General features: G+C 48.1%; 1 protein-coding gene across 8 annotated transcripts in view; it reads left to right on the top strand.

The window, feature by feature from the left end:
- The window catches only part of CACNA1H (calcium voltage-gated channel subunit alpha1 H), a 205,498-nt gene that overhangs the window by 125,371 nt on the left and 67,070 nt on the right, over positions 1–13,057 (top strand). For all 8 annotated transcript variants that reach the window (XM_021411338.1, XM_021411331.1, XM_021411330.1 and 5 more), the window contains 2 exons: positions 187–976; positions 4,978–5,390. In XM_021411338.1, the coding sequence (XP_021267013.1) occupies positions 187–976; positions 4,978–5,390 (1,203 nt within the window). The remainder of the gene's footprint in view (positions 1–186; positions 977–4,977; positions 5,391–13,057) is intronic.

Below are 13,057 nucleotides of genomic sequence, written 5' to 3'. Positions count from 1 at the left end.
CAAAATAATTTAACACAGTTTAGGAACAAATTTAACAGCTTAGGCTCATGTTGACATAACATTTGGTGAGCAGACCCTGAGATTTGGCACATTTGGAAATCTCAGGATTTCTAAGAACAACACTTCCAGCCCAGAGAGCATGTGTTGCTTTGTAAAGTCCCTGCTAATTCCTTTTGTTTTCTCCAGGTTGGTTCCTTCTTCATGATTAACTTGTGCCTGGTTGTGATAGCAACACAGTTTTCTGAAACAAAGCAGCGGGAGAACCAGCTGATGCAGGAGCAGCGGGCCCGTTATCTCTCCAATGACAGCACAATTGCCAGCTTCTCAGAGCCAGGTAGCTGCTACGAGGAGCTGCTGAAGTACATCTGCCACATCTTCAGGAAGGTGAAACGACGGACAATACGCCTGTACAATAACTGGCAGAGCAAACGCAGGAAAAAAGTTAACCCAAACAATGCCACAAACGGGCAGAGCCGCCGAGGCAAGAAGCGCATCACCTCCATCCACCACCTCATCCACCACCACCACCACCACCATCACCACCACTACCACATCAGCAATGGGAGCCCGCGGGGGCCACGCTCCAACCCGGAGATCTGTGATCTCGAGCTCAAGGTGATGAAGCCTGGCGGCCAGCTGATGCTCCCTTCTCCATCACCCAACTTGCAGAGCCCTGCACCTCCTCCAGATTCGGAGTCTGTGCATAGCATTTACCACGCAGACTGTCACGTTGAAGGACCACAAGTGAACTGTAAGTCTTCCAATGCCCCTGCAAGCATTAAACTGACTACTGGACTCTCCAACCATGGCAACATGAACTATCCTACCATCCTGCCTTCACCAACTAGCAAAGCCAGTTCTGTCCCAGTTCCCAAAGGGAAGAAGAATGGCAATTCACCTGTGGCTGTAGTTAATAGCCCTGTAAATTTGGGCACGGATTCTTATGGGAAGCTGCAGCAACTGGTTGGAGAGCATGGTAAGGACAAATGAGCTGATTCTTTTGCTTGGGGAAAAGGGCAAAGGGCAAATTGCTCAAGAGAGATGGTGTTAAGGGTAGCCAAGGAGGTTGCTGAAGATGAAAGTTGTTTTGTGAATTTTGTTTGATCTCAGCACAGATGCCAGAAGTAGGACAGGTTGAGGGACTGACAGCTCTGCTCCAGCTAGCCTTGCATTTGCTGTCATTGGGTAAAGCACAATGCGGGATGATGTAGGCAGTGACTTCAGGCCCCTTTTCATGGTTACAAAGCATGTACTTTTGAACTCTTCTCATGTGCTTAGTGATATCCTGAATGTTCTCCCTCTGTTCCCACCCAAGCATAGATCAGTTCAGCCCCTGGAATTTCATCTTGGGTGAACAATGGTCCTGCTGGCTGCAGGTCTGCAGCACAGAAGCCTTGGCTGCTGGGAAACAGTGTCTTGAAAAGGAATAGCATGTGGAAGCTGGTGGAGGAGCATGAGGTATAGGGAGGCATTGAAATAACCCAAAACAGATACTTCTTGAGACTCCCTAGTGCTGCTTTGATGGGCCTCTGAGGCCTCGGATTTCTTTTTGAAAGAAGGAGGAGAAGGTTTCAAGGAAGGCCCCTGGGCACTGCAGAGTCTAGCTCTGTGTTAATCCACAAAAGATGCATGTGAGAGCAGGAGCACAGCAGATCTGCAGCTCTCAGGCTTCCCCTCTTCTTTTTCACCAGTGCAGAAGAAATGTAGGACTGAGTGTAACTGCAGATTTGGAGATCCGTTCAGTCTGAGTGAATAGAAAACATGTTAGGGACTCTTTTGTACCTCTGTCCCACACTTATCTCTACAGACTGCAGCCACAATAGCACTGCTAGTTAGTGCAGTTTTATCTCCACTCTGATATAAATCATCCGCTGCTGGAGTCGTGATTATGTGCAACTCCTAGGTTTCTGTTTTGCATATTTTCTCCAGTTCTCAACAAAGCTGGAGCCAAAGCCTGAAAAATAGTCTTAAGCCCTCAAAAAGTCAAAAAGATCTAGCTTACATTTTTATTTTTTACATCTTTAACACAAACTCATCATCCGTTTTTATCAATGCCTGTGTTTTCCAAACCCGTTTATCTGTTTGTGCATGGACACAAATATTTATCCTAGTGATGTATGTGCTGAAAAAATACCAAGCCTAGCTTGGGGGAGGTCACGGTAAAGGTTACTTGCCAAATAGGTTGGTTGGCTTGTCTTTGTTAATATTTTTTTTAGAGTGACCATACAAAAGGGTAAAGTAGATTGTTTATAGAAATCGCCTTCGGCAGATATTTCTGTACTTCTGGGAGCTTAGCAGAAGGGCAGAAGGGGCAAGGTTAGTTGCAATGTTCTTCCGTTGTTAAGCAAGGGCTTTATATGAATCACTGGTACATCTTTAACTGTGGAAGTTAATGAAGGTTATTATGAGAATGTGTATTTACCTTGAGATAAAAGTCCAGGCTCGTAGAAGTCTGGAGCTGGGAAACCAAGGATGAGCAGAAGAGCTGTTGCTTGGAAGGCAACGCTCAAGTCAGAGATTTGGTCCTCTGTGCTCACAAGGGGATCTGCTGCTGAGACTCTGTCTGGGAAAATGAAGCCCCAGGTCTCAGTCACGCCTGCAACACCCCGGGGCCACTCCATTGAATTTGGAGATCTTCATGTGGCCTCCGGTGGTACTTCAAAAGCCTGAGGTTAGATTGAGCTGCTATTAATAATGGAGTTATTGTACCTTCTGTACCTTCTTTTGACAGGGGCATTTCAGACCAGAGGACACCAAAATGCTTTAAACAAATCTGAGATTGTTTTGTCTCAAGTGTGATTCTGTCTAGCAGAAGCGGGTGGTGGTTGCAGCAGCTGATCTGGCACCGTGGGGAGCACAGGGGCTGGGAGAGGAAGCAAGCCAGCCACGTATGTCTGGAAATCTCAGTGCACTAGTGCCCAGCTCTTCACTTCCACAACTCCGGCTCTTTCCAGGTTCTCCTGCTCCTGCCATGGGGCTGAGGCAGATTCACTTCTGCACCACATCCCTTTTGGTACAGCGTGGGTGATAGACTTTGTCTTCCAGGTTTTGGGAGGATCTTTAGGTGCCAAACATCTTAGTTCCTGGAGGTGTGGCACTGCCAGACACAGCTGTCAACTCATGGTTCTCCATCCCTGACTGAACTTAGCAAAGCAGCCATGCTAAGTCCCTGTGGCAGGCAGGGAAGGTGAGGTGAGCTTGCAAGCTGCCTCCAACCCTCCTGTCCTCCATCTCTTGGAGCAAAGGGCTGTTTCACTTTGTTCTCTCTCCACTCTTACAAGTCAACGAGCAGAGTCTGTTCACTGCCAGATTTGTGCAAGGGAAGCACACAAGTGATAACTGAGTACATTAAGGAGATATTAGCAGCCAGGGCACTCTCAAACCCAGCTGGAAGCAAGGTTGGTGTCTGCTGGGAAAGATGCAATTGTGGGAGAGAGTATTCTCTTCCTTTCTTTTGTTGTGGAATTGAGCAGCATAAAGTACAGCCTGTTCCTCTGCATTCTCGTGCCCTGCAATGCTGTGAGGTTATTTTAGCAGGCAGCCAAGGAGACTCTGGTATTTTGAAGACATCTGTGGCGCCAGTGTTTTTCATACAATTTTTAACACTTTGATAGCATTCAGGATGACTGGCAAGCCCACTGCCTCTGTATCCATGCTAAGGGTCCATGCTGCAGTGTTTCCTCATCCAACCGATCCCAGTCAGAAACACCTTGCTGATGTGCAGTGCTCACCAGTGCTGCTTGCAGGCTGAAAAAGGGGGCAAATATTTCTGATCCTCCTGGTGCCTTTGATGTAAAGACCAGGAGGAGGACCGTCCTCTCCTGTAAGACTATTTTGAAGACCAGTGATATCTGAGTGACATTCAGGCAAGTAAAATATATTTTGATTTTTATCACCACCCAGCTTTCAGTCTAACAAGGTGCTGGATTTTGTTGGCTGCTGCCTTCTCTTTGAAGACGTCCTCAAGTGTCAGCCAGGAGTGGCTGAACTCAGCAGCATTACTGCTGGGTGAACTCCAAGCTCCTGGGACCAGAGCCAGGAGCATCCGCTCAGTGCTTTTCGCATGATCTCCCTGAAATGCATCTGTGTGTACCCCCCTCCAACCTCCAGGAAGGGGCATGTCCCAGAGGAAAAGTGGCATTTGCACCTTGTTTTCCATCATGGAAAGCATATGTTGATTCCTGCTGTTTTTTTGTTTCCTGCCATTAATGACTGGTTGCTAAATATGAGGGAATTGGCAATTTGGTTCCTGAATGCGAGGAAACAAAATCTGATTCCTTTTTTACCTGACTCATCCTTGTTATGCCTGCCCACGTCATTGCTGTGCCCCGGCCCCGTGAGGGCAGCCAGCGTTTCTCCTCACACCACAAAACATGTGGTGATATATTTGATTTTAAAACACCCTGAACGCTCAGTCCTGTGCCTCAAGTAAAGAATACACCTGAGCTTTATTAAAGGCTGAAGGAGGGATGAAGGAGACCAGAGGGACTACGTGATTCCAAGCTGTGATCCATGGTCTGTAGCCACCTTTGGTCCATTTCTTCCTCTCCCTCCTCATTATTATCTAAACGGAAGCGCTACCTAAATAGTGTGTAACAGCTTGATAGTACTCAGATCACCACTAATGATGTTAACTTGGTCAGATATGATCAAAAATAATTGAAAGTGAGAGGTGCGTGGGTCAGTCCTCATCGAGCAGCAGAGCACAAAATGGCCGTCACACTGTGAGGAGAGGTCCCTCAGTCCTGGGAGAGGGTTGAAGGGCAGGTGTTGCGGTTTGGGGAGAGGGAAAAATGAAGCAAATTGAGAGCTGACTGGTAAGACGGGGTGTTGCAAGGCTCTATTCAGGTATTACATTTATTAGAGGATATGGCAGGAGCCACTTCTGCCACCCATGTGGGGATGCGGAGGGCATGGCTGCCATGTCACGAGGAGGTCATGGGTGCGAGGAGCTCACGGTGCGCTCTCCCCTTGCAGGTCTGAGGCGGACGCCCAGCCGGCTGTCAGGGCTGAGCGTGGCCTGCCCGCTGCCCAGCCCGCCGGGCGGCACGCTGAGCTGCGAGCTGCAGGACTGCCCCTTCTGCGCCAGCCTCCTGGAGGACCCCGATTTCGCCTTCAGCGAGTCCGACAGCTGTGACTCCGACAGCAACGGCATCTATGAGTTCACCCAGGACCTGAGGCATGGAGACCACAGGGACCAGCTGCAGCAGCAACGGGGCAGGAGGAAGAGGAAGAAGAAGAAACCCAAGGAGAGGAACAAGGTCACCCGCCTGTGGAAGGCATTCGGCAGCAAGCTGAAGAGGATCGTGGAGAGCAAGTACTTCAACCGAGGGATCATGATCGCGATCCTCATCAACACGCTGAGCATGGGCATCGAGTACCACGAGCAGGTGAGTGCAGCTGGCCTCAGCAGCCTGGAGCGTTTGTGGTGCCGGGTGCTCATGGTGTGATGGCTTTGTGGCATGGGGTGGCTGTGACAAAGCCACATTGGAGGAGGAGTGAGTGGTTTTTGTGCAAGTTGTAAACACCAGGTAGGACTGAGGGCCTGATCCTGACGGCGTGTATGGAGCAGAAGCATCTTTGAGTGTGTGAAAAGCCTGGAAGGCGGTTGTCAGCACCACTGAGGTGCAATTTAAAAGCATGTGTTAAGGCCTGGCAGCGCAGAGGCTGACTGTGAGTTATCTGCTGTGAATTATTTGTACGAGCATGAGTTGTTATGGTGGAAATGCCCCTTTGGTCTGTGCTGGTGGTGTGTGGGTACAAAGCTGCCCCCCCCAGGAGCTCCACCTCGACCCACACAGAAGGATCTTCTTTGACCTTGAAATAAAAACTTCAGCTGTCAGGCAATGCTAAAAGCAAAAAAGGGGGGGGAAAAAAAAAAAGCAAGTTCCACCCTGAAGGCTCCAGCATGTTCAATTTGATCTCGTAGGGTGCAAGTAGATCTTTCATTTAAGTGCTTGGAGGGAGGAAAGAGAAATCATGCTGTTCCCAGTATTAGTGTGAACGTGGCGGTGGCAGAAAGCAGTGCTGGCAGCCGAGGACAGCTTGTCCTTGCTGGCTCATGGGAGCCAGGGGGCTGTGCAATGGGACAGGGAGATGAGTCATCTGATGTCTTCAGCTGGTCACTCTGGGGAAGGCTATGCTTTTCTGTCTCAGGAAAAAATGGTTGTTTTCAACTGTTTTCTGAAGACACGCTCTGGAGTTCTTCATGCTGCTTCTGTGTTGGGTGTTGAAAATACCTTCAGCAAGGCCAGAAGATCCTCAGACTGAGTTTCTGGATGAAGGTTCGTCTGGTGTTCCCCCAGGTTTCCCTTGCAGCATAAAGAACAAGACAGTATCTGTAAAGCTGTTCCCCCTGTCTGCCACCATCTGCTCAGGAGTGAGGAGGAAGGGCAGGCAGTAGCATGGTGCAACCAAAGGCAGGACGCTCTGCATTTTCTTCTTCATCACTTTCCAGAATTCAGTTCTTCTCAGGACTGTGGCAAACAGTCCTCCAAAGTGTTACTCCTCTATTTTCTTCCCACTTAGGTGTTTTGAACCTCCATATGCCATACTCTATGCTGTCTGAGGCATATTTTCTTTCAGAAAAGCAAGTACTCAGCTGAAACGCATGAACCTCAGCTGTGCAACAATAAATTAGTTCACGCTTACAGCAGAAAGAGCCCAAACTCAACAAAGAAGTAGCTGTCGCTGTCAGCTTCCTGTCTGCTTCGTTGTTCCACAAGTTTTAAAATTAGGAAGTACACCTTGTCAGTCACCTTTGAATAAACCATTCATCCCTCACAGTGGCTGCATTTCTGCATGGATACTCTTTTGTCAGGCGGATACACATTTGTCAGTCCTTGGGTACTGCTGTGATGGGTGCTTGGGGAAAGCTTTAGGCAGGCTGCACGGCGAAAGCCCAGGGATCACATGGAGTCTGTCCACAATCACTTGTACAAAGGCAAATTGCAATAATTACATCCTTGCTGCTAATAAAGGAAAACTCTAGCCGGCAGATTTTTATGGGATCTTACCTTGTAAAAGATTTGCTTTAAACCATCTCAAAACCAATGGCAATAAAGATGCTGAGGCTTTTGGCTAGGGAGCATCAGGCTCGTGCCAGCTTTGCTCGCAGGCATTGCCTAGCTTGGGTCCAATAAAAAGGGGGGAATTTTGAAGTGAAACCTGTAAGAGTTCCTCCATGTGCTTGCCTGCAATGTGTCACTGGTGCTCAGCAGGAATAATGAGCTGCAGAGCTGTCAGAACCCAGGCTTGAAACACCTCACCCAAACACTCTTCTATCAACAGAGTGACCTTCAGGGCATTGCTCCAGAGTGACTATTATCTGAAAGCAAGAGAAAATGGCACTGAGCTCCTGAACTGTTTGGCACAAAAGTCTGGGGCTTCTGCAAGCAAAACAGGGTGATTTCAGAGCCCGCAGTTCTCCTGGTGTGAGAATTAGTTGTGAGGCTTGAGGTGCAGGGCTGGCTTTTTGGGGAGCTAAGAAGCAGATGCCCGAGCAAAGCTGTCACCAACCTGCAACCTCCAAAGGGCAAACTTGGAGGCCATTCCCCCAAGGGTTTAGGAGCCTGTCTACAAGGCAAGCTACCCTCTATTGTCCTCCTGGCTCTCCTCTTTCTTTGCTCCCCTGTGCTGTTTAGCGTTACCCAGCAAGCCACATTCAGGGGCTTGCTCTGGGGAAGCCTCCTGCCCTCTCAGCAGCATGGGCTCTGAAGCCCTGCAAAACATCATCTACCATGGAGACATTCATTCTGAGTAGAACAGCTTAAGCAAGTTCCCTGGTTCTGATTCTTGCCACTTGTTTTACTGAACAGTCATTAATGGGTTTTATTAAACTGGGCCGCAATCAATGCAACAGCCACAGGAAAGCCCTTCCCCAGACCTCCCGAACTGTAAGGAAATGCACAATTCCTTTAAAAAAAAACTCATTAACTGCTTGCTTTTCCTTTCTGGCTTCTTAGACTTCATACAGACATCAGTGGCTTTGCAAATAGATGGGTGCACTGCATGCCTTTTTAGTTGAGTGCTGTTCCAAGTCAAGGCATCAATCCTGTGCTTGTGGCATGAGTGGGGGGCACTGAACAACATATAACATGGAAGAGAGAGCAGTACTGAACCTTGGTGCGTTGTCTCACCTTTCATCCCGGGATATGGCAGCACTCTGCAGCAAAGTTGCACGGAGCCCTCTTGAGGCAAGCAAGCATTATTGTTGTCCCTCCCTTCTTGATGAGGGAATCAAGGTTGCAAGGTGCCAGGCTGGAGGAAAAACCTGTTGGTTCTCATCACTTTTCTGCTGGCCCTCATGGTAGCTGCCGGGCCAGGTATGGTGCCTGTGTCACAGCTGTGCTTTGGCTGTTCTCTGAATTGCAGCAGCCCCTGAGAGGGACCTGTCCGTACCCAAATTCCTTCAAGTCTTGAATGTGCATTTTTATGGCAGTTTGAAGCTCCCAGCAGTCTGCTCGCACAATTACTCTGCCTGCTCTTGGCTAATGCAACTGGCACCACCCCACTTAATGCACACAGCCCATTTATAATACTCTTTTAGGCAAGTTTCCTGTCCCGTGGCTAAAGGCACAAGTGAGGTAGCAGCAGAGAATTCATGGGGAGGAAGAAGAGATGCTAGAGCAGCTTTGCACAGAGCTGTCCTTTAGCAGACAGCTCTTCCCAGAGCCAGACTTGAGGATTTCATGGCAGCGCAGCCGGCGTGTGGCAGGAGGTCTGGGTAGCAGGAGGCAGCTGATGAAGGCAAGTTTCTCTGGGACATCAGTCATTAGCAGCAATCGGATCCTCCCGCACAGTGCATCCGCCCGGTTAACAGCCAGCACCATCTCTGACTGCCAGGTTGTACAAGGCTGGTAATTAGGAAGTCACAGGATTCTGTTAGTTAGCATCAGCACAACTTGTATTTCAAAGGTTAATTGGCTGCTTTGGTGTTCTTTTTTTTTTTTTTTCTTATGCTTTATATATTTCTCTATCTCAAGCACAAATAGGCACTCCCACAGATGAGGAAAGCCAAGTACAAAGAGGAAGGCAATCCTCGCATTAATCTTCCAGGCAATTTCAATAAATTGGATGATTTTATTGTGCATTCATTGCAGCTGACAGTTCTCCAGAGTATCTGAGAACGTGCCATGATACTGCAGTAACCCGGCAGGAACAGTGCACTCCAAAACCATGCCCTCTGCCATGCCACTGGGGCAGTGTGGAGCCTGGCACAAATCAGTCCTGTTCCAAGAGCCAGGTGTCAGAGAGGCACTCAGACTCTGAAAGCTGGTAGCTTGCTGTCCCAGGGTCAGCTCCTGCCTGTGCTTCAGTGCCTGGTCTGAAGAAATAATTGCCACTGCTTCAGTTGGCTTCTGCTGCAGGGTCAGTTCAGCCCTGGCAAAGGGTGGTGGACTCAAATCCTTCTCAGCTCTTGTCAAGGCCATGAAAAAGCAAGACAAGTTCAACCCTGCTAGGAGAACCCAATTCCCAGCTCCCCCATTAACTGGCAGAAGGACAGAATTCTGTTCATTTGTCCAAAAGTGATGTTGGTGATATCTCTCCTTAAAGGCGAGCTCCAAATTCATCCCTGGGGACCCCTGACTGTTGTAAATTGTTAGAAGAGACCCCTACTTGGCTTCCCAGTGGAATTTGCACAAGTAGCTGCTGATACTTGTAATGATTCCACATAAAAGGCTCAATTTACATCAAATGGCACTAGAAATGCTATTTTATATTCACTTCTCAGAAGAGAAGTACAAATTAGTATTTGTTCCAAGCTATTGCTGTTCAAAGAGCTTTTAATTGGTTTTCTGATCCCTCACCCATGGCGTGTCTCATTCGGAGCAGCTGTCTTTGCAGTAGGTTGGAGATGACCTTAGTGAGCGCCCAGTGGTCCATGGCTTATTGGTGTAAGAGAAGTATTGGGTTTGAGTAGCACATTTTATTATTCTGGAGTAAAAGTAATTCTGTGTGATTTAAGGTAGCAACCAGCTTCTCTAGTGAGCATTTGTCAATTTTGGCTTGAAAAATTGTTTTGGCCTGGAAAGCTCAGCACTTATTCAGAAGGCAGAATTGAACCTTTCAGCAGCATTTGGAGCAAATTGCTTAAATTCCTTTTGAGTTGTGAGTCAATAAAATATTATCCTGATCTGAGAATCTGACTTTCAGCTAGTAAAACTTGTTCACTCATCAAACTTTGTGTGATCTAATTTTAAGTACTCACGTACTGTCTGGAATTGAAGTGAGCAGATGCCCACCAGCTCAATCCAGGATGTGTGAATTCTGCCCAGTGCATCCCTGTTCCCCTCTGAGGCTTTCCCCAGGCACTGATTTGGTAGGGAAGCTTTGAGAGAGTGTACAGGGTCTCCCAAGCAGAGCAATGGAAGTTCAACTCATTCAGCAAGCACCTGCTGATGACCTGAATTGTGTCCCCACTTCTTGAGAGGGAGGCGAAGGGCTTTATCTCAAGACTTTGGGGAAGAGAGGTGTTTCCTATTCCCTTGTGCACCAAGGTCACATTACTTTTTAACAGACACTCTTGGGACATTCCCAAAAGTTCCACCAAGTTTGTTATCCTCTCTGCACAGTTCAGGCTGCAAGGCTTCTGATCAGAGCCAGCAGCAAATCATGGGTGAGCACTTACACCCAGCAAAGTAACGTTTCATTCCCATGTCACAGGGAATTGAGGGTCGTAGGCAAGAGGTGAAGTACTTCTGTCATAACATGGCAGATAGCAAATGTTGGCAGTCCCAAGACAGGTGTCTGACTGCAGACTAGATCCCTGTCTGCTGGACCTTGGCTCCCTTCATGGCAAAGGGCATAAATCACATCCTTCCATGGGAAGCTTGCCGTGAATGGTGTTCATGGAGACTTTTGTCTTAATTAAATTAATTTAACTGACTCCTCCACTGTTCTGTTTTCCTCTGCTGGATTGTATGTTCTTGGTATATTTTTTTCTTACTATATAAGGGCAAGTGTACTAGAGGTCCTTCCATTCCTCTGCCTCCTACCAGACAGGAACAGCACCTCTCTGATGCAAAAACTGTGTGTAATAACTCATTTGAGTGCTGACATGCTGAGCAGTCACGGGAGAGTCAGGAGAACAACGGAGCTAGTCATGGCAAGGGGAGCTTGCAGTCTGATCTGGTTCCTATAGATGTGCTCATTGGCCTGAGGAATAATACAAAGCTATTCCCCATAGAGCTGCAGGCGCAATTTTTCTACCACCACCAGTGGCTCAGTTCCTTCCCCTCACTCACGCCATTCGTTGCTCTGTGTGGTGAGGGACTGACCGTATAAATGGCATCCGCTCCCTGCTGACTCCTTAAGCAGGTGACAGTAGCATGCTTCCCCACATAAACAGTTGCATGGAAGCTGGTGCTGTGCTCGGTGCCAGTAATGGGCCTGCAGCACGTGGCTGCGGCGTGCCGGACCCTCCAGCTGCTTTTCTTCCATCTGGGTCACGCAACAAGTCAGCTGAGCCGGTCACGGTGCCTGCTGTGGCTGAGCCCGTTAAACTGCCATGCTTCACAAGCATGTATGATGGCAATGGATGGTTATATATAGAATGTAGACGGATTGTTTGCATTTCAACTGGCAGGTAAAATAAACCAAGTGTAATATAGCCTCAAGAATGAAAGCAGAGTGCATTTGCCAGCTGCATTTCATCACAAAAATGTGCGTAAATCACAGCCCTGGGCAGCCAGTTTCAAATGCTGTACTGACAATGGCTCTAATGTGCTCCAAGGCCGGGAGGTTTGATACAGCTGGACAGCAGGGCGTCTGCTTGCTGCAAAGGGAAACTGTGATGAGAGAGAGAGCCTGTAATGAAGAAGGTGGTTTCACAAAGCAATGAGTGTGACGCTGCACTGAGCCTGTGCCTTCCTGCTGGCCGTCAGCGAGTGCCACCTTTACCAGACTAGGAGAGGAGCGTGCCCTGGAGTGGTAGGAAGCAGGGAGTGCCTTAGGTTGTCTTGGGAGCTCTGCTGACCTGCAGAAACACCACCTCTCACGTTAGCTGAGGCTGTCTTGTTGTTCCCTGATGCTTCTCCAGTCTGTCTGCATGCATCTTTGCTTTTCTTGGATTTTTTACTCCCCAAAACAAGGGTTGTGTTTTGTTCTGTGTACATCACCCCACCACGTGAGACTCCCAGGCAGGGCTTGCTGGATGTTATTACAACTAATAATAACAGTGGGAATGGGAACAGAGTGCTGTGCCTCTCTCAGCACCAGTATTTATGCCTGAAGGTTGCAGGTAGACTCTGCAAAACCAAGTTTACATTCCAGATTCAAACCAGAAGCAATAGAAGTGTAGCACCAGGAGATATGGACCATAACACAAGGAGATATGCAGAGAAGAGGGTGGGTGGAGTGGTGCAAGATAATGCTGGGCCACGGGCTAACAATGCATGTAGAGTGGTGGTTCCCAACTGTCAGCTGGCAAAAGAAATATCCGTGTTTAATATCTTTGTGCCTTTCCAACCACTCCCTATGGATGAGTTCTTTCTATGGAGACTTGGAAAATACAGGAAGACTTGAAAATGCATTTAACTAATAAAATATTAGGGAGTTGTAGAGAAGACAGTCGTGGCACACCTAAGAGCAAAGTGGGATTACTATTTGGCAGTGCATATGGGGTGATGACAACATAGTCTGTGAGCTCTCGGTAGAGATTCAGGAGCATTGCTGAGGTGTCCTATATGCTGCCCATGCTCTCAGCACTGAGGATTTGCAGGCAGGGGATTTAGGATGCCCGGGTAACAGTCTAGCTAGCTCCTTTCACCAGAGCAGAAGAATTGCTGCAAGGAAATAAGCAGGTATGTTTAGTGCTGCTGTCAACCTGAGTCATGAGTTTTCCTCAGGTTTTAACCAGGGTTCACCAGCTAGGACAGTGAGATTATCCAGAATTATGAATGAAGCTTTAAACATCTCCTTGAAACCTCCTTCTGAATCTTTTGTAACAAGATCAGGATGTTTTTATTATAACTGAATTGGAGAGGTGGGGGGAGAGAGCTGCATCTGAAAGGAGTGAGACTCAGAAATGAGGGAGATTTGGCATGCCTGCATGCAT

This window comes from Numida meleagris, chromosome 13 (genome assembly GCF_002078875.1).
Source record: "Numida meleagris isolate 19003 breed g44 Domestic line chromosome 13, NumMel1.0, whole genome shotgun sequence".
Lineage (NCBI taxonomy): Eukaryota > Metazoa > Chordata > Aves > Galliformes > Numididae > Numida > Numida meleagris.
This window is presented reverse-complemented; position numbering and strand designations above follow the sequence as displayed.